This window comes from Aulonocara sp. 'chitande type north' Nkhata Bay, linkage group LG1 (genome assembly GCF_057382095.1).
Source record: "Aulonocara sp. 'chitande type north' Nkhata Bay isolate Kocher_YH1m ecotype deep benthic linkage group LG1, A_spYH_male_GT1.1, whole genome shotgun sequence".
Taxonomy (NCBI): Eukaryota; Metazoa; Chordata; class Actinopteri; order Cichliformes; family Cichlidae; genus Aulonocara; species Aulonocara sp. 'chitande type north' Nkhata Bay.
In genome coordinates, this window is record NC_141344.1 from 31,142,945 (window position 1) to 31,163,431 (window position 20,487).

Genomic DNA, 20,487 nt, shown 5'->3' on the forward strand with positions numbered 1-20,487 from the left:
TATTAGGCTAGAGGACATTTATGTGTGCTGAAAGAGCAATCTGCTGGGGGTTAAAGCTACATTACGCTGGAATTGTTACTGAATGATATGACTGTTTAATGTCTTACATTTGATTCAGTCCATACGGAGGTACAATCACAAGGCTACAGCCCTTAGGCTGCATGTTTGAGCCTAAATCTCTGAACTCTTCTTACAAGCTTAACTCAGAGTGAACATTCTCAGAGCTGACTGAGCTAATTCAGCTAAGCTTTATTTCACCATTTTGATATTCATCAACTCATAGTTCATAGTTATTGATTCGTTACTTAGTTAAAACTGCTTTCTAAAGACTCCTGAAACACATCTATACAAGGAGAAAGGAAACCACATGGTGTCAGCAAAGACAAGAGTTTCAGTTTACGTTAAGCTGCTCTTTAAATACTGCTGTGATTCCTTTCTTGAATAAAAGCCTTTCATATTAAAATAAAAGAAGAAAGCCACAGCTACCAAAAAAGTAAAGGAAGACATAATTGCGTAGTATTTTACCACAGTCTTTGTGCCACAGCCGTCCAAGGAGATGGTTGCAGTCACATGTGTGTTGTTGTAGTTGACGGGGCAGGTGGGGCTGTTAAGCTGGAGTTCGGCAAGGTTGATGTTTGTGAGCGAGGTGATGGGGAGCACCAGAGTCATCTCTGTCTTCTCACACTTCAGTTCTGACCAGGAGCAGAAGGTTAATTATTGATAATAACTCACGCAACCACACTTATCACACTCGAAATCACCTGAATCTCACACACAAGACCTGAATTTCTACCTGTTCCAGCAGGTAATGTTCTGGTTTCCCCTGAAAAAGTTTGAAAAGGAACATGTAAGCAGTGAGTATTTTCAGATAAAACCCTGCTGTAAAGAAAGAAGTTGTTTTGCCAGATATTTCTAAGCAAGCTCTTACTTTGGTATAGCCACACACATCTTGGCTCTGACTGTAAACTGACAGGATAAAACATTCAGATCAGACAGGTTCATCTGAAGCGCATATATGCAAATGTATAAATACAGGTTTAATAAAGCATCAGCTGACCTCTTGGTATTTGCAGCAAAGCAGATGGGCAACAGATGAGTCAGGTTGTTTTCAGAGCGGATCCAGGCCATGGCCATAGTGGCCAGGGGGCCGACTGATGTGAAGCCAGTCCTGTAGAGGTCAGGGGGCCCAACCACGGCAAACTCTAAAACACTGTAAATATTGAGAGAAACCTTTAATAATGTTTGATTCACCTAAAAATACTTCACACCTCTCGCACTTCTTGCAAAGCCACACAGGCACAATAATTCTTCACCCTCGCAACCCTCAATAAACAGGAAGGAATATATTTTTTTAGTAAAATGCAACGGAAATATATAAAATGAAATGTAAGAAAATCCACTTGGTACAAATAGAATATATACCAACTGAATGAATTTCATTTGACCAAACCATTATATTAACACTCCCCGCCAGAGTCCTAGATTTAATCTGGGACTCTCCACCATTTGACCTTAGAAGTGAAGAAGCTTCTCGGATGAGAGGTGAAACGTCTTCAAGCAACTTAAAGAAGTCCAGACGCTTTTCTTTGCAAGCTCCTTTGACTACGATGACCTGGATGACTGAGAACCTTCACAGACATCCATATACACTGAACAAAAATATAAACGCAACACCTTTGTTACTGCTCCCATTCCCCATGGGATGGACGTAGAGACCTAAAATTCATTCCAGATACACAATATAACCATCCCTCCCAAACAGTGGTCACAAATCAGTCCAAATGTGTGGTAGTGGGCACATCTGCTATATTGAGATAATCCATCCCACCTCACAGGTGTGCCACATCAGGATGCTGATCTGACATCATGAGTAGTGCACAGGTGTACCTCAGACTGCCCACAACAAAAGGCCACCCTGGAATGTGCAGTTTTTTGCGCTATTGGGGGTCTGGGGACCCAGAACCGGTCAGTATCTGGTGTGACCACCATTTGCCTCATGCAGTGCAACACATCGTCGCATGGAGTCTATCAGATTGTCAATTGTGGCCTGTGGAATGTTGGTCCACTCCACTTCAATGGCTGTGCGAGGTTGTTGGATATTCGTGGGAACTGGTACACGCTGTCGTATACGCCGGTCAAGCACATCCCGAACATGCTCAATGGGTGACATGTCCGGTGAGTATGCTGGCCATGCAAGAACTGGGACATTCTCAGCTGCCATCTGCCCTGAACAATGTGAACCATGATTCATCCGTGAAGCGCACACCTCTCCAACGTGCCAGACGCCATCGAATGTGAGCATTTGCCCACACAAGTCTGTTACGGCGACGAGCTGGAGTCAGGTCAAGACCCCGATGAGGACGACGGGCATGCAGTTGAGCGTCCCTGAGACGGTTTCTGACAGTTTGTGCAGAAATTGTTTGGTTGTGCAAACCAATTGTTCCAGCAGCTGTCTGAGTGGCTGGTCTCAGACGATCTTGGAGGTGAACCTGCTGGATGTGGAGGTCCTGGGCTGGTGTGGTTACACGAGGTCTGCGGTTGTGAGGCCGGTTGGATGTGCTGCCATATTCTCTGAAACGCCTGTGGAGACGGCTTATGGTTGAGAAATGAACATTCAATGCACGGGCGACAGATCTGGTTGACATTCCTGCTGTCAGCATGCCAATTGCACGCTCCCTCATTGCTTGTGGCATCTGTGGCATTTTGCTGTGAGACAAAACTGCACATTCCAGGGTGGCCTTTTGTTGTGGGCAGTCTGAGGTACACCTGTGCACTACTCATGATGTCAGATCAGCATCCTGATGTGGCACACCTGTGAGGTGGGATGGATTATCTCAATATAGCAGATGTGCCCACTACCACACATTTGGACTGATTTGTGACCACTGTTTGAGAGGGATGGTTATATTGTGTATCTGGAATGAATTTTAGGTCTCTACGTCCATCCCATGGGGAATGGGAGCAAAAACAAAAGCGTTGCGTTTATATTTTTGTTCAGTGTATATGCACACACAAGCAGACTCTTATATAACTTTTCTATACAAGTATATTTGTACATATGCACATTCCTATACATGCATAAGCAGCAAAAACGCAGCAACAGCAACAGAAAATAAAAGAATAAACCATGTTGGGATGTTTAAAAAGCAGTGGGAGGGATGGCAAAGGAAGAGCCACCAGGACTCACCTCTCCTCCTCCGACCTATAGTCAGTGTTGATTTTCTCCTCCTGGTACGGCAGAAGAAACAGCACAGAGTCATCTTTTGGGGTCCTGTCTATGGCCACTGGTTCATCAGAGCAACTAAAATATGACTCTTCCACTGGAAAGACAAAATGAAACCATTTATTACATTATGCTATAAGTTATTATTAATCTGGTAAAATTATTATTTTCATTTTGGCAGATGATGAGAGAAAGCGCAATTATTATTCTCTATACTTGAACCAAAATGTCATCTAAGCGATTGTCAGCCTCACCAGTTAGAGAGAGATGGACAGGGACAGAGCTGAGGGGCAGATCTGTGGCATGGTTTACTCTGGGCGAAGGAATCAGGTCCTCCACCATCAGGTAAATAAAATACTGTCCTGCAGGTGCCTGTCCAGTGAAGGACAAAATGCATTTCTCCTGGTAAAAGAATGAAACAATGTCAACAACAGAGATGAACAAGTTCCACAATGGTATGTGTGGGCAATGTTTGACTGTAAATGACATCAATACAAGGCAAAAAAACAAACAAACAACAAAAAAAACTGAGTGGTTAAACTTGTTTCCAGACTGTATGCAAACGATATTACACAATGGTGCTTTTAACTAAGCAAATTATGGCTAAACCAAACAAGTTTTTACTTTGGAAACCATTTCACTGATCAAAGACCAAAGAGAATTCAGTTGCACTTCCAAATTAACTGGAATGTGATTACTGGAAAGGCAGACTTCTGCTAGTACAGAGTGACCTGATGTCTTCAACACGCTTCAGCCGTAGAATAGCTTTGACATTATGGGCAATGAGAATTCCAGATTCTCATTGGTGAGAGGAGGTAGATTACTTTGGGTAAAGGAAGCAATAGATAACATTCTGTTAAAGAGCAAGGATGTAAAATATTTTATTACTGTGTTTAAATTTTAAGCTCCTTTATACTTTTATGCTCTACGTCACTGTCATAGTTACATGTTTTGTTCTTTCACTGTGTACACTGTGCTTTTGTTATTTCAGTCTAACACTCCCTGCTGTTTACTTTCCCCTTGCCAGTATGTGACCTACAGCTCCTCCCAGCTCACCTGCAACCTCTTTGTATCTAGCCTTTCTTTTTTCACCCAAGCTGAGATTTGCTTTTTTTCCCTGGTTTTTGGGGGGTTTTCTTCACAAATTTAAGACACATCATTCACCACAGCAGGTATTTCCACATGTCTGATTTGGCAGAGTTTTACGCCAGATTTCTGTCTTGATGAAACCCCAAAGATGGAGTGGGTTGGGTGTTGGTTGGTGCTGAACATATTTAAATATTTATGTTAGTCTAATCCGCACTTATGTTTAATTGTAATCATCTTTAAAATAGTAAAATATGTTTTTAATTAAGAATAAAATAGATTTCAGTGCCTACAATAATAAAGCCTTGAACTCGTGAAATACAACTCACCCCATCCAGCTCTATGAAAGAGTGCTGGGTGCAGCTGACACACTCTCCCTTGTCAGAACTGGCAAATCGACATCGGACCTTGTCCCCATCCAAGTCTTTCACTGACAGATGGAAGTCGTGAGGACAGTTCACACGGGCCCTGTTTGGTGGCATGCAGACAAAGAGATAATCAGCTTCTTGAATCATAAATCACAACAAGAGAGAAAACAAAAATGAAAGTGGATTTGGTGCAGTCTGTACAGCTGAAGGGCAAGGCATCACTCTGAAGAAGTCTTTGAGAAGCAAAGACTTTGGCTGACGTCAATAAGCTCTCGAAGTGTTGCCTCTTTGATCTTAAACTTGGCCTCCAGCAACAGCTGGCTTTTGGAGCTGAAAAAGCCACTGCGAGTGGTGAGCATGAGTAACAGATAAACAAATCAGCGGAAACTGATCGCATAAACCTGCAGACTCAGGCTTCACTCTGATTTTACATGGACTTTTTAACAAAAAAATAAAGATTACACTCAGATTTAAATCATCCGAATAACCAAGTGACATTTTAAAAATCTATTTCATGTAAAATCTTGTATGGCTCTTTGTTCAGATATATGTAGCTTATATCTCTTTATGACAGCTTAAATGTCCTTAATTTAATTAACACAAATTCAGCTCATGTCTGAATACAGGAGTCGGGAGGAAGGAGAGCAGAGAGTAGGTGTTTACACTACCTTAGAGGAGGAGGGAGAGCCACAAAAGCAGGGTGGTTGAGTCTCCCGCTGTTTGCCCGGATCACTGGTCCTGCATTTATAGACACAAAAAATTCTGTTCCGGACCTAAAACAGTAAAAAAAAACAAAAAAAAACTGTATTAATGGCTTCTTCCTTTAATTTAACAAATAACATCATTGATCTTGTCACAGATAGTAAACACAATGCTCCATAGCAAACGGTTTGATTCGCACAGGACTGAAGAATCATAAGTCAGTTTGTTTGGGCTCCAGACTGCTTGAAATAGTCAATTTTAAATGATTTTGTGTACTCTTAGCGCTTTATGATTTCAGATATTGTGGGATATCACTAATGTGGTTATCTCAAGCACAAACCTCTCGCTGGGACCATAGAAGCCCCAGCTTCACCCATTCTTTGTTGCGAGGGGCAACAAATGAGAAAAAACTCTAAATTATGCAAAGCTGATCTAGTAGAACAAAAAAAACAAATACAAATAAAAGTCCTCCGTAGTTGTCTAAGAAACAAAACAATGTCACTTGGAATAATCTCAGAGTTATTTCCAAATAGACTGCGCAAATTTCTTTTAAAAAGATGAAAAATGGAGCTGACACTTAAAATGTAAAAATTAATATACAAAATTTAGCATGTCTGAGGTCAAGGGTATTCGCATTGTAGGTCTCATACCCTAAACTGATGGTAGCTCTGTAGTCACTGGGGACAGTTTTCTGCCACTGGCGGACACACCAGTCAGAGGGTTTGGTCCCAGTGAAAGGTAACGGGGTGGTGTGGACTAGACAGTCCTCTCCTGGAGCACAGAGTTCAGACAAAGACGGACAAGGACTAGGAGCAATGACAGTGAAATGAGCCCGCACCTGCAAGAAGTAAAGAGACAAACTCCCTCATGTCTGCACTAAACAAACATTACAAACATTTGCATGTAGTTCATCAGGCACCAAATATCAATCTGAGACCCACACAACTAGTATGTTGACTATTAATTGACAGTTATTAGTAAGCGTAATTTCCTACCCTTTGAGATAAATAAAGTATTTGTTACTTTTATTTTACCCACTAATGTTGAGTATTAGTAGGATGCTACACTTCAATTCCCATCAACCGAATGAAACAACTAAAAATAACTGAATTTGGGTTGAAGCACTAATTTATGGGATGTTTGTGGCCCAGTGTGATGTAACAATGGGAGACAACAACTATGAAAAAACAACAACAATATCAACATTATCCTTAGTTCAGCTATTAAATCTATATGAAAGTAAGGGTTCGTTTTTGAGGATAGATGGAGCCATGAGTAATTAAGACGTACACAGCTGACAGGACTGCATAGAAGAATGCCCAACTAAATTACAACAGACCTAACACACTACACAATGACTGACACTGAATTTGTTTTGTAGAATTAAAAGAATCAATTATTTGCACACATAAGTAAGTAGCAACTAAAATAAAGAAAGAAGGGGAAGGGTTCACTTTGAAGCATGTCAATTTTAATGTTTTTTTTTCCGTTCTTGCAGTGAATCCTGAAACGTTTTAACTAATTGAGTGGTAAACACGTTCATTAGGATATTTCAAGGAAAGTATAATTTTAGTAAAGTAAAATTACAGAAGCACAGTTTTGATAAATAATTCTAATAAATAATAATGCTGAGGCATAAAATAATATGGTTTATGAATCATGGAAAATGTCTTTTATTATTTACCTGCTATAATTTTGAGTTTATGAAAATCTCAACACATGACTAAAACATGATAGTAAAAATGTATAATGAGGAACAGCTGAGAGTGTGGGAGATCTTGGATTTTAGGAAAAAAAATTAAAGAGGGAAAATGTTGCTCACTGTTTTTCCTCCATCACTGTCCAGGGGCACAACATGCACAGTCAGGCCAAGAGAAGAGGCGTCAGAGGCCAGGCCTAGCATCAACAGAGCCAGGCCCAGCAATAAGATATGCATTTTGAATCTGTCCAGCATCTCAGCTTCTCAGGCAAGGAGCGAGTCTGAACCTTTGGCAAATACAAAGACAGGAAGGTGAAGTAGTCAAGAGTCAGAGCACTAACTCACTTTTCATTAGCTGCAACCCCCCGCCCTGAATCCTGAATTATCTACACTTCACTCAAGGATTTACTTTTAAGTAAATTTGACTTTTAAAGTCAATCCAACACCGATCCCGCATTGTATTTCTGAAACAAGGCTGTCGTTATATATCTGACAGGATAGTGAGAGATGATACAACGGAATCTCTCACTATATTATTTATAATTTAATAATGATATTGTAACTGGCAGCTCTGCAATTCAAGGTGTGTAATACCACGTTATAAAAGTTTGACAGGTTGAAGAGTGAAACATCAACCTCGTATCAAAACTCACTTGAATAGAAACCATTTTAGCAGTCACAAATTAGAAAACACCTGCAGTTTTTGTGGAATAATTATGATCTTAAGTGGCATCAAAATGAAAAGACCATGACATACCTGCTGTTTCTGCACTTGGGAATCCCCCACCAATCACAATAAGTAATCCTGAGAGAGGGGTACAAGAACCTGAGGACAACAGCAAACAACCTCTGGAAATCATAAATGACAACCCGATAGAGCAATCAATCAAATAAATAAATACAATGGAAAAAAGGAACACATTTCAAATTCTTAGGTTCCACCCATCATAGCAGAATAAATCTTCTTAACACTGAAAAGTGTGGCAACAGTATAAAACAGCCAGCAAACATATGCCCACCATGTGCAAAACCCTAAATGAGAATGGTGGGACAAAATGAAAGAATTAAGTAATAAAAAATGACTTGTATCGATACAAAAATGCAAAACACGATGTCTGGATGTAAAACAGTACTACAGATTCACATCAAAAACTCTTTCCTGACATGAAACATGGTTGGTGGGAGCAGCATGGTTTGGTGGTGTTTTTAATACATGAATTGTTAATAAGAACCTAAAGCTGGAGGCTCAAAGGCAGCGGCGTCATCTCTTAAGCAGCAATACCTGCAGGCAGTGGCCACGGAGGGGGAAGTGGCTGGTAGTGACTTGCGTTATTTAGCTTTTTTTCTGAGCTTCACTAATGTTCTAATGACAGGAGTTTTTTATTTTATTTTATTTGTTTGTGATGTCTGTGTGCAAAGTGGGACATTGCTTTTGTACTTAAAAGTCCATGGTGTGATAAAAATCTGTTCTGGAGAAATAGTTCAACATATTATGGTGTATATCTTTATTTCCATTCTTTTAAAAGGCTCTGTGACAGATTTTCTAGTTTTAGAAACTAAATCAGAGATGTCAACTCATCTTACATCATGGACCACATAGAGCCCAGTTTCATTCAAAGTGGGCCCGACCAGTAAAGCTATTGCCTATCAATAAACAGTTTTCTTGTTTTTAAAGTTTCTTTTATTTCCAGGATAGATTAAGCTACACATTTAAACCCTGAGGTATCTTCAGAAATCTTTTTTTAAAGATGCATCTCAGTTTTTCCACTATGTGAAGAAATGCTGCTGACTACAAAGAAACCCATCAGCTCCTTGTGCATACACTAATATTTTCATACTTTGGTGCTTGAGAGGGTTATTTGTCAGTAAGAAGGCAAAACTAATGAGAAAACACACAAAAGTCCAAAAATGTATGCTCTTCTTTTTAGTCCACATATATCCAGTGAGCTGGATCCATGTTTGTCAAAGATATTGTGAGGCAAACTGACTTGGAAAAAACAGAACTGATTTTTATATTGACAGGTGTATGTAATGAAAACATAAGACATTACAATTAACTTAAATCTTGTGTCCCGTGGAAAATATTTAGGTCTTTTCCAGTCACAAATTTGTCCAGGTAGTGAACTGCACTATGCAACTGCTTTGAGACATGGCAGCAGACTACAATGTGCTACACCGGCTAAATATACATTTCTCTAAGCACCTCTACATAAGGTTTACACAATGAGAAGCCAAAGTTCTTGGGCTAGCCAAGTCAAAAGACACTGGAGAACCTTTAAAAGATCTGAGTGTATCTATGAGCCTATATGTATGCTCTTCACAGTGTTGATTACAGAAAATCCAAAATCAATTAAAACTTTTACATCCAATTACTGTTTTTTAAAATGATTAAAAATGTAACTTGTACAATCCTGGGAAACAAAAACTTAACTAAAAGCCCAAATAACCATGACATTCATGCCCATGCTGAATGTAGGTAAACTTCTGAACTGTATGCTGTTAAAAAGTATCAGGTTTCTAAATGTTGGTGAATAACAAATGAAACTCCAGTCAATTACTCAGGCAGTTCTGCCCTGAAAACCTCCACAGAATAAAAGCCAGATATAGAAAACGCGCACTCTGAAATGAAAATGTCAGACAAGGAACAGATATATTTTTTTACCGTAATCAGTCGTCAGCTCTTCAACTTAGGAGCTTACAGCCTCCATTCTCTTTCTATACAGTCTTGAGCGCTGAGATGTAAGCAAACTAAATTTGAGCAACGACAGAATGAAGTTGAACTGGTTCAACCAGAGCTTCTAAAGAAAACATGAAAATTACTGCATGCCAAGAGAAGCGTAACTGAAGTGACTAAGCTCTGATTATTGTGCCCTGCATGAGGTACGCCTTCCCCGTATATATGACACCTGCTGCAGTCTTTTATATTAAATACAGCAAGAGAAAAACCAAAAATAAAAAAATAACACAACAAACACACAAAATAACACAACTCTGAAGACTGAGATGCTTTTTTTATTGAAAGATCAAACATTAGGAGGAATGATTGGTAGAAATGTAATTGTTACATGGTCAAGGGCAAAAAAATAAAAAAAAGTTAGTGCCAAAACTATGGTCCTGTCTTGCCAAAAAACAAACAAAAAAAAAAAAAAAAAAGCATCCATGTTCCCTTCTAGTAGTCACATGACATCATTCACAGAGACTTGGTTAAGCCTCATAACATCTTTTCAATGAAGCTGTTTATTTTTCCTTTCAGGTAAAAATTTCTGTTAATAATCAGACAATTTTATAAACAAGCTTGTTGGTCAGTACCAGCCCACGAGAGGAAAGGTTTTCATTTGGGAGAAGGATCTCTGGAGTTTGATCAGATGAGGAGGGGAAGGCCCACCGTTGCTTTGGATCTTTTAAGAAGGAGTTAACCTTCTTAACTGCCTTGGTCCCCAATTCCTCATACCTCTTGTCACAGGGCATGACACACCACATGTGTTTCAATTACTGCCCGTTCTTCACACTCAGAATTTTCTCCTTCAGAGAGGAAAAATAAATAAATAAAATCAAGAAAAAGGATAACTTGGAGATAGCTTAGGCAGACAGCATAATGAATGTGTAATATTTATTTGTTTAATCAAACAATCTTACTTTGATCATGGTCTCCAGCTTCACGGCGTCAGCAGCAAACTTGCGGATGCCGTCAGACAGTTTCTCCACACCCATGCGGTCCTCGTTGTGCTCCCAGCGGAAAGTCTTCTCATCCAGGTGGACCTTCTCCAGATCACAGGCCTTGGCTGCAAAAATCAAAAACATCAGGTTCAATGTGGCAGCAGAGAAAGGCTGCTTACAGATTTCAATCAAAAGCTGTCCTGATGCATCTAGAATACTCTTCTCTGCATTAGGGAAAGTGTCCCTAGGTTTTGGGGAAACATAAACCAGAAGATAATTAAACAAGTCCTACTTGTACAGAGCAATAGAAAGCTTGTGCTTCTGATCTTTTAATCTGTTTTAAATGGTTAGGTGAAACTCTCCAGAAAAGATGGGATGTGTGGCAGACTTGTGACTGGTCCAAAAAAAACCCAAAGTGCATTTTTAGGTCTGTTTAGTTTTTAGATAAGGTGACTGTGGTACTAGAGTTTAGTTTAGAGCAAACGCCCTTTCTGTTGACAAGGAAATGTCTTGCACACACGTTTTTGTTGTTACATGTAAATTAAACAGGTGTGAGAACCACATTGTTCTCATCAGTAGCACAGAATGTACTCTAGCCAGAAATGATTTTAAAACTAAATGAAAATATGTTTTTGGTAAAATCCAGTTAAAAGCTTCAAACCACAATATCTAGGGTAGACCAAGTTCTCATTTTTTAATCCACCCTAACATAATTAACACAAAACTGGCAAAAATACTTCAGAGAGCAATATTCTGCATCTTTTTAAAGTCAGAGAGCACTACCTTTCTCCACACTGAGCATCTCCGTGACAGCACTGTGATCCTGGCTGAGCTCTGCCAGCAGACCGGGGGAGATTGTGAGCAGGTCACAGCCTGCGAGGGCTTTCACTTCCCCTGTGTTTCTAAAGGAGGCCCCCATCACAACAGTGCTATAGCCAAACTTCTTGTAGTAGTTGTAAATCTTGGTCACACTCACCACACCTGAGAAGAAGAAATACACAACCAAAGAAGAAGAGGTCACCAATTGATCAAGATACAACTGTTGTAGCAGTTTGATTTTTAAGGTAATGGTGTCAATCAATCCAATTTTCAGCTACATGGCTGACTCATTATTATATTACACAATACTGCCACGCAATACACCTGCAACATCAGAAACTGTAATTACATTAATTAATTATCCCAGAGGTGATCGATCCAAACATCAAATCACATTCTTTACCTCAGACAGGTAAGCTGTCACACAGTGTCACTGTAGAAGTTATAATTTAATCGATGTCTCATCAACTTACTAAAGCCGGTATAAATGCTTTTCCCTAACTGCATATCATCTGGCACTGCCACAAAGCTAAAGCAACACTGAACACATGCATTATAAGTGAGCTGCTGTGTCTGACCATTTTCTTCAGTAATTTGTAATCCACTTGCAGAAGCTTCGATGAAGTTTCATTTATTTTAATTACACCTCTTTTTAAACAAATTATCTCTATTAGCTCTGTTTTTAAACTGTGAGAATACAATAATGCAGAAAAAAGGGATATGATGCACACCCATCCACAAATCAAACCGTTCTCATCTGACGAGCAGAGTTGTGATTAAACATTTCTTTTCACTGAATAGCTTTGTGATGCTGTTGCGTTTCTAACACAAGCAACCACAGAATGATACAGTCAATGGATAAAGTAAAACACAAGATTTACTGCAAGTCCGTTTTAGCCATGTGTATCAAATAAACTGGTGATTGACAATATCGTCTGATAACTGCAGTGTTTTTACCTGGATCTTCATGTGGCTCGTAGCTTTTGCGATCTGTATTCTCCTTATACCAGTCAAGGATGCGTCCAACGAAGGGCGATATAAGTGTTACCTTTGCTTCGGCACAGGCTACGGCTTGAGCGAAAGAGAACAGCAGCGTCATGTTGCAGTGAACACCATGCTTCTCCTCAAGCTCCCTGAACAAACAAGCAAAACAAACAAAAACATTTATTTAGAACACATTAATAACAGAAATAAGTTACACACAATGTTATACCAGCTCCCGTTTCAAACATCATCTCAAAGGGCCAAGCTCAAGCTCATCATGAAAACACTAACATGTTGTTCTTTAGCCCACTGACTTCTGAGGGGTTTCTTTCTTTCACTTTGTTTTCTAGCCTGTGGGTACTGTCGCACCAGATATGAGCAGCCATGTTGTCAGGGTAAAAAGCTACATCATGTTCTTTTTTACACTGGTTTACAACAAAATGTGATGATTTAACAGCAAATAGTGGTTTGTTTGCTGGGTTTCACACTTGTTGAGTAGCTGTTATTGCACTCATGCTGCATGTGCCCCTGTTTGTGGGGAGAAGTAAACACAGACGTGACTAACCAGTGAAATACACCGGCTGTGATTTTATGCGAACGTGTTTTGATGTTCCATTACATGTTTGCTATAATTCATTTAACAAATATTGGAAAGCAGTGCTTAATCTGAGGTCAGTTAAAGGGCTCATATATGTTGGGGTCTCTTTATCAGTAATAGGACTGAAAAAAGAAGAAGAAAAAAAAAAAGCTGCTCCTTCTCTAGAAGACTTTATGCTTTCAAAATGAAATACACTCACACATACGCAAGTGCAGCATCCGAGAGTATAGCACACTTCATACTCACTTCCCAGCTTGGATTCCTTCCCATGTTGATGACAGCTTGATGAGTACGCGTTCCTTGCTAATGCCTGCCTCTTCATAAAGCGCAATGAGCTTCAGGGCTTTTGCAACCATTTCATCTTTGTCAAAAGACAGCCTGTGACATAAATGAGAACCAACACAGCTGTTTGGCATTTTAAAATCTAAGAGCAAGTATTCTTTGCTTTATTTGTTTTGCGACTGTGTTTCCTGTGACAACAAGTTAAATGCTAAACAGCTTTTAAGAGATTGCTATAAATGCCATATTCTGTAGCTCAATCATTCAGGTACTTTTTCCCCCCCCATTGGTTTTACAGAGAACACATAAATGATAAGAGTTTGCTAAATCAATTTGTATTTCTCAGAGAAAGTTAATTAGCTTCTACCAGTTGTTTATTATCAATAACACAACTTAGCTGCTGGTTAAAAAAACAAGTGGTTAAAAATCTCAAATTTCAGGCTCTTAAATGTTCCCTAATGCTCTGAATGACACTAATATATTAGGAAACACTTATGTGCTGCCCTCTAATAAAAGGTTTTTTGTGCAAGAATGGCATCTTATCTGAAACTCCTCTGAAATTTGCCTCATTGCTTAAAGTTTCTCTTTGTCTACTGTGTAGATTTGAAAAGCTCAAGCCAGTAAACATTTCACATCTTGTGTCATTAATAGCACTTTGTTATAGGTTTGCATGTACCTGGCATCCACTTCAGTTGAGACTCTGCCTGGGACCTTCTTGAGGATCTCAAGCCCAAAACTCACAAACAGCTTGTCCATGGTGTTTGCTACCTGCTCCTCTTCGGATCTTAATGGAGACAGAGACAAAAAGGCTGACCATCTCCACGTTTCAGTTACAATGACAACAAGTCAGAAAACCAATCAACATTTCTTCAAATTGTTTAATTTTAGAACACATTACACAATGGCTGAGAAGTCCACATTAGTAAAATCATAGACTACTGGTCTAGGTGTTTACTATGTCTTTAACATGTTCTGTTCACACAGTGTTTCAGTTTACCATGTAGCTTTGGGAAAACAAGACAAACGCGCTTCCTATCACCCATCATATTTTCCAAGAGGCACGAAAGGTGTTTTTAAATACTAAGGTGTGTAATGTCTAATTAAACTCCATGCCACATGAATCGACAACATATTAAAGAAAAAAAAAAAAATCCATCAGATATCAGGTTTAAGCAGAAAAGATGCACATTTTATTGGATTCACTGCTGTAAATTAAGGAATGTCCTAAGAGCTTCCACAGACGAGCTGTGTAATGTGCAGACATCTAAGAGGCACAAAATATCCCCCAGTGTAGTCCAACATCTATTTAACTAAAGGACAGTTTAGCCACAGTGTGTTTGACCCATTTGTGCACTGTACTTACCCGCCCTTGGCCATGCCATACTTGATGGCCTGATCCACTAGCTGCTGGTAGGCTGGCATCTTAGCAGCAGCCAGGATAAGAGATGGGTTGGTGGTTGCATCTTGAGGCTTGTATTCATCAATGGCTGCCGTATTGGAACACAGATCAAAACAGTTCAGTCACATAAACACCCCGTTAGCCAGGCTAGATTAAAGCAGGAGTACAGAGAAGTACCAACCATGTGTTTAAATATGTTTAATCTGCAATAATAAATTACAGATGAAACATAACAAAACAAACACAGCATTGACCACAGGGGGGATGGTGTTTCAGACGCAGCCCCTTCTGAAATAATGCTATGCTAATTGGTAGCCCTTTAAAGACTGCTGCTGAGTGACTAAAAGCAATGCCTTTGTGGTACAGTGGTTAACACATTCATCTAACACATGAAAGAGCCCTGGTTTGAGGTCAGAAGGTGACCCAAAAATATAGCCTGAGGATGGAGAGCACAACCTACTGTACTGGTGTTGGTCCCAAACCTCGATAAATCAAAGTTGTGTCAGGAAGAGCATGTGGTGTTTTCATTTTGTGTTTGTTTGTTTGTTTTTTAAATCTGTTCGAAATCAACATGTGGATCCATCTACTGTGGCGACCCCTGGGGAAATAATGATGCAACTGAAAGTATCCACCAACTTACCTGCAAACTGTACCACTGATGGCCAATACATATCTAATGGTAATAAAGTTTGCTAAATACTACATGAAGCAAAAAACATAATTTTAAATATTCCACCACCTTAGCTTACAACGTATAATTAAAACTAAAGGCCTATGGAAACATTTTACCTGGAAATGTTCTCAGGATCATATGGGGCAAAACAGAAGGACAAGAAACTCTTGGCTGCTGTGCTTAATAATAAATGTATTACCTTATATAAACACCAGCCTTTCCACACATCAGATCTATATTAAAAATACCCAAACCTGCCATACAAATTTACATTTTAACTTCCAAGCTAGGCCATCAGGAGTAACAGCTAGGACCTGCCAACAAAGACACAGTGTATTGCAACAAGGACACGTGTATTCGTGTGTGTCAATAGCACAGTTAAGACTGGTTATCCCACTAAACAACTAGTTTAGATCTTCCTTATTTTCAACTAAAATTCATATCAGTGTTAAAGAGGACTAAAAGAACTGACAGAACAAGAAAATAACTCACTCATGCTGAATCAACATACTGCTACCTGCAGGTAGAAGATGGTGCCATCTACTGTGCAAACATGTACAGTCTCCAAAAAGAAAAAAAAAAAAGAGAAAACTGATTTGTTATTTTTATATTCTACATTGAATAAGACTTTATTAAATTGTACCAGGCCAAGCAGAGTACACCCTGGACAGGTTACCAATATACTGCAGGGCTGTTGTGCAAACCTAATCTAATAATTAATATTCAACATCAACTTACTACAATTCCAAAAAAGTTAAATTAAAAGAACCTAATGTCTTTGATGCAAAACATTAACTCACAAGGTATATAATAAATGTATGCCCCAGTCTACAGGCCTTAAAGAAAACAACCTGTTGCAGTTCACAGGACAGAAATTTTATTTGAAATGCATGAGTGGTGGGGCCTTTTCACACACCACAGGGGTTTTATGTCAGCACTGAATAGTAGCAGCATGGTTCAGTCAGAGCTGCCAACTCTTCATCCACAGAACTGTCCTGTTGCACGTTATCTCTCAACCCCCTCCTTCTACAGGTCAGCAGGTCTGAACTGGACACTCGTCATCAACTGCTCAAGTACTGCTGATTATGACAACATACCCAATACTTAAGGTTTGACATAAAAAAAAATTAAAAAAAAAGGAATCCAAAAAACTTCCACTGCCAAAGGTGTTTAAGCAGGTAAAATACAGTGAAGTTTCGACATAAATTTGATCATAAACAAGACTGTGTATATGTGCCAGTGTAATTACATTTACACACACTATACTTCAGAGTTCCTACAAATAAACTGATGATGGCACTTGCATGACTTGGTAGGTGAGGGACATTTAAAAGCACAGGAGATCACATCTAATTACCCACAGGATAAGAAAATAAAAACATTGTTTTAAATCAGTGAATGAGTTTAATTTGACTGGTCAGTTAAAACGTTGTGTGCATAAAGACACGTTTGTATACTAAACATATATCCATAACCTACCTGCAAATACATAAACATTACTGCCTTGATCTCAATGTCAACTCAAAGTCTGTATTGATCCTGGTAGACAAATCACATATTTCTTATGTAAACTTTTGAGTCTTTGTTCAATAAGAAACCCTAACAAAATGCACGTTTTCCTTTAAAACGTCAATATTCAAGCCGGCTAATTAGTTAAGTAGCCAAATTTCATAAGAGCAACCTCCACTAACTTTTAGTCCACTGCTGAGAACTTTTTATCCCCTCACTTCATCAAATTAAGCAAAACTGTGTTGGTTAACTGTGTTTCACCATGTCTTCATGTGAAAGCAAACATGTTTCTGCTTGACCTGGTCTTGCAACACGCATGTCTAAACTTGCAACAGGTGAAAGACGAGAAATGCATTTCATAAAAGACAGATGAGCTGTTGGGCAAATCTCGACTGACCACTTCTCTTATCGCAACCCTCTGCAAAACATCTTTGTTTTTTTATTGATGGTGGTAGTGACAGAGGTATTCAAAGCAGTTAAGATTAACATGTGTATATCAGCATTGAGTGACAGAGACAGCTGATCACAAAAAGTATCTGCTTCTTTCTGGAAAATTCTTGCTCTTCAACTTTTTTACTCCTGCTAGTACAAACTGCTGGGTTACATTATTCTTCCTGTAAAGCAGGGATGTCAAACCCATTTCATAGCATGGGCCACATACAGCCTACTTTGATCTTAAAGTGGGTCAGACCATTTCGATTCAATTTCACTTAAATAGCATCAAATCACAACTGTCGCCTCAACAGACCAGTGAAACGTGACACTCCTGCTGTAAAGCATCTGCAAACTGTACTAGGAAAAATACATACTTCTCCAAGTACAATTAAATCTAAAAGTACAGACAACTATGAATAACTGGTGATAATCAGATTAATATATACTTAAAGCCAAAGCCTTCTTAATGTTCTCACCACAGACCAATTTTTGGTAAAACTCTAATTTTAACATAAATGGACTGGACTGTATTGCACAGCATTTTTGTTATGCCCATTCTTATTATGGAGGCATTCACAAACATATTTGTTTAAATTACAGGCAATAAACTAAGTTTATAGTTCAGCAAAAGGCTAAAGAAATAAAAAGTATACGGATCTGGGAGTATCAGCTTTCCAGAGTCATGCCTGGCAACATGAGTCCAGTTCTGTCGTGTCATCCTGACTGCGCAGGCGGTGCACGACGAACCATCTGGTTTTGCATCACAGTGTAAATCTAATATTTTTCCAGCCCTGTTCCTCATTCTGACCTATTGAGAAACATGAGCTTTACCTCTGTTACAAGAACTGGACAAACGAGGAAGGATAGTCTGATTTTACAACCACTTACACAGGCAGTGTGCACACAGTAGTCTGCAACTTTGGTTTGCCTAATCAATTTTGCGCTCACACCGCACACATACTCTATTATATAAAGATAACAACATTTTTATTAGACTAAAAGAGAGGTGTGCTATTATTCAGTTTGCATTGTTTGCTAGTGCAGCTAATAGTACGTAGATACTGTTAAGTAACGTTAATAACCAGTAATAGGATCATCTACTTCAGTAGTTAACCGGAAAACTAATTTCCAACTGACATGAAACAGTTATATAGCTAACGTTAGCTGGCTAACTAAACACAGTCACTTCGATGCTCACACCCACTTCATGACATCGACACCGCCGCGGTCATTCACTTCAACGCTGGATCCTTCCTTGTCACTTAGTTAGCATGCTAACCAGCTAACGTTAGCATGGGATAAAACGGGTTTTACCGTTGAAGTCTCCCGTGTCTGCCACCACCACAGTGTGCTTCTTCAGCTGGTTCAGCGCCGACTCCATCTTTCGCCGTTTGTCTGGTGACCCGCTAGACATAATGAGGCGAGACTGGGACCCTTTTATACACACACAAAACACGTGAGACCGGGAGGAATGTCACAGCGCCCAGCGTAAGAGGACGGGAGCGCGCGGCGTAAAAGAGGAAGGCGTCATCCGGGGCGCGCAGAGACCTGTTAGAGGAAGTGCGCAGAAAAAAAGTTCACTTATAACGTCTGTCTACAGTTTATTTTAAAAATGGAAACCAGTCGGGCAATTCATTATATTATTCCTTACTTACTATACTATACCAGTGCTTTATTTATAAAGTACTTTTAAAAACAACAAGGCTGACCAAAGTGCTGAACAACAACACCAAATATAAAAAAATACTTCTCATTCAGTGGTGGAGAGCTCAGATACTTCTTATATCTTTCGCAATCTGTTGCACTGGCTCGACCTGTGGTAAAGTAAAAAAAAAAACAACCTCCCAAATATAGGAGCCTGTTTTCAGACCAGTGTGTACTTTTGATAGCTATTTATTTAATCTCCATAAACTTACTTAATTACACTTTAATGCACAACATCATCTTGTGATGTTGTATTTTTGTGTAGCAATATTAGTACTTTTGTTTATTTAAAATCTATGACTACCTCCACCATTGTTGAAGAAATTCTATACCTTGTGTTGTATTTCTTTTTGGTGTTTTTGCTCCCATACCAATGATTAAAAGAATATTGTCACAGTCCTGGGTCGGTGACCCACTGTATTGTGTTCTGTGTTATTATTAATATTTGAGTTCATCATGGTTTATCATTACTAGTCTTTTGGCTTATAGTTCTGTATTTCTCTAATTCTTCTTTGCTTTGTGATTTATAGTTCTTGGGTTTTGTTCCTTTGCCCCTCATGTAGGTTTAGTTAGTATAGGTTTAGTTCTGTCTTCATGTTTATTTTCTTGCTGCACCAGTCAGTCGTGTCTCATGTCGTAATTTGTTACTCCTGTCCCTGTGCTCCGTGTTCCCTCTGTTCAGTGTCTCGTCAGCGCCTGTCGTGTGTTTCCTGTTTTATTTTGATAGGCCCTGTCCTGTATGCAGTGTGTCTGGTTGTGCTTCCCCTTGTCTCTTTAGGTCTGATTTGTCCCAGCTGTGTTACCGCCTGTTCCCCATCCTCTTGTTGTCCTGCTTGTGTATTTAAACACTGTGTTTCTCTCTGTTAGTTGTAGTTGTTTCTCTCCGTGCTGTGTTTTCACCCTTCGTGGTCCTGGCTTAATTCTAGTTCAAAGTTCCTGTTCTGGTTTGTTTTCCTTGTGTTTCTTAGTTGTTAGCTTCTAGTTTTCATTTTTGAGGTTTTGGTTTTGTTTGTTTTTTTGTTTTTTTTTATCAACTTTGTTTCTTATAAAAAAATCTTCCCAGCAATAAAAACGGTCGCTTTAAGTTTCATTCCACATAGGTATGTCTACAGATTCATACCGGTCAAATGACTGGTGGAAGTATTGTTGAGACTTGCTATTCACTTTGTATCTGGATGCATCTGTACATCCAGAGAGTTTCTTTAGGACAACACATATTAATCCTCTCTATTTTGCATTATAAGGAGCATATAAGATGATGCACAGTTATGGGGGACTTATAAATAGCTAGCATAACCGTTTCTACGGGTTCCCATATTCTAAATCGTTATTCATTTATTTGCGGCTTTATA

General features: G+C 39.2%; 2 protein-coding genes and 1 long non-coding RNA gene across 4 annotated transcripts in view; 1 reads left to right on the forward strand and 2 right to left on the reverse strand.

The window, feature by feature from the left end:
* LOC147339359 (uncharacterized) overlaps window positions 1–7,647 on the forward strand; it is a 14,242-nt gene extending 6,595 nt beyond the window's left edge. Inside the window, exon 3 of the long non-coding RNA XR_015129181.1 lies at window positions 7,226–7,647. This is a non-coding gene — a long non-coding RNA (uncharacterized LOC147339359). The remainder of the gene's footprint in view (window positions 1–7,225) is intronic.
* LOC147339360 (uncharacterized) overlaps window positions 1–9,939 on the reverse strand; it is a 14,560-nt gene extending 4,621 nt beyond the window's left edge. The window contains exons 1-12 of one of the 2 annotated variants that reach the window (XM_086293539.1): window positions 9,741–9,939; window positions 7,836–7,904; window positions 7,202–7,365; window positions 6,030–6,217; window positions 5,346–5,450; window positions 4,639–4,777; window positions 3,478–3,625; window positions 3,188–3,320; window positions 1,058–1,210; window positions 929–966; window positions 794–823; window positions 526–692 (exon numbers count right to left, since the gene is read on the reverse strand). In XM_086293539.1, coding sequence (XP_086149665.1) covers window positions 526–692; window positions 794–823; window positions 929–966; window positions 1,058–1,210; window positions 3,188–3,320; window positions 3,478–3,625; window positions 4,639–4,777; window positions 5,346–5,450; window positions 6,030–6,217; window positions 7,202–7,333 — 1,233 coding nt within the window. In that variant the 5' untranslated portion in view covers window positions 7,334–7,365; window positions 7,836–7,904; window positions 9,741–9,939. Of the gene's footprint in view, window positions 1–525; window positions 693–793; window positions 824–928; window positions 967–1,057; window positions 1,211–3,187; window positions 3,321–3,477; window positions 3,626–4,638; window positions 4,778–5,345; window positions 5,451–6,029; window positions 6,218–7,201; window positions 7,366–7,835; window positions 7,928–9,740 lie in introns of both variants that reach the window. The other variant, XM_086293530.1, reaches the window with a different exon arrangement.
* A 131-nt stretch (window positions 9,940–10,070) lies between these two features.
* Window positions 10,071–18,936, reverse strand: taldo1 (transaldolase 1). Its single transcript, XM_086293553.1, has 8 exons — window positions 18,746–18,936; window positions 14,779–14,902; window positions 14,092–14,199; window positions 13,383–13,514; window positions 12,512–12,687; window positions 11,519–11,716; window positions 10,715–10,860; window positions 10,071–10,600 (listed from the first exon to the last, which is right to left on the reverse strand). The coding sequence occupies exons 1-8, from the start codon at window positions 18,843–18,845 to the stop codon at window positions 10,568–10,570; spliced, it is 1,017 nt and encodes a 338-aa protein (XP_086149679.1). The 5' UTR covers window positions 18,846–18,936; the 3' UTR covers window positions 10,071–10,567.
* Window positions 18,937–20,487: the final 1,551 nt, after the last annotated feature.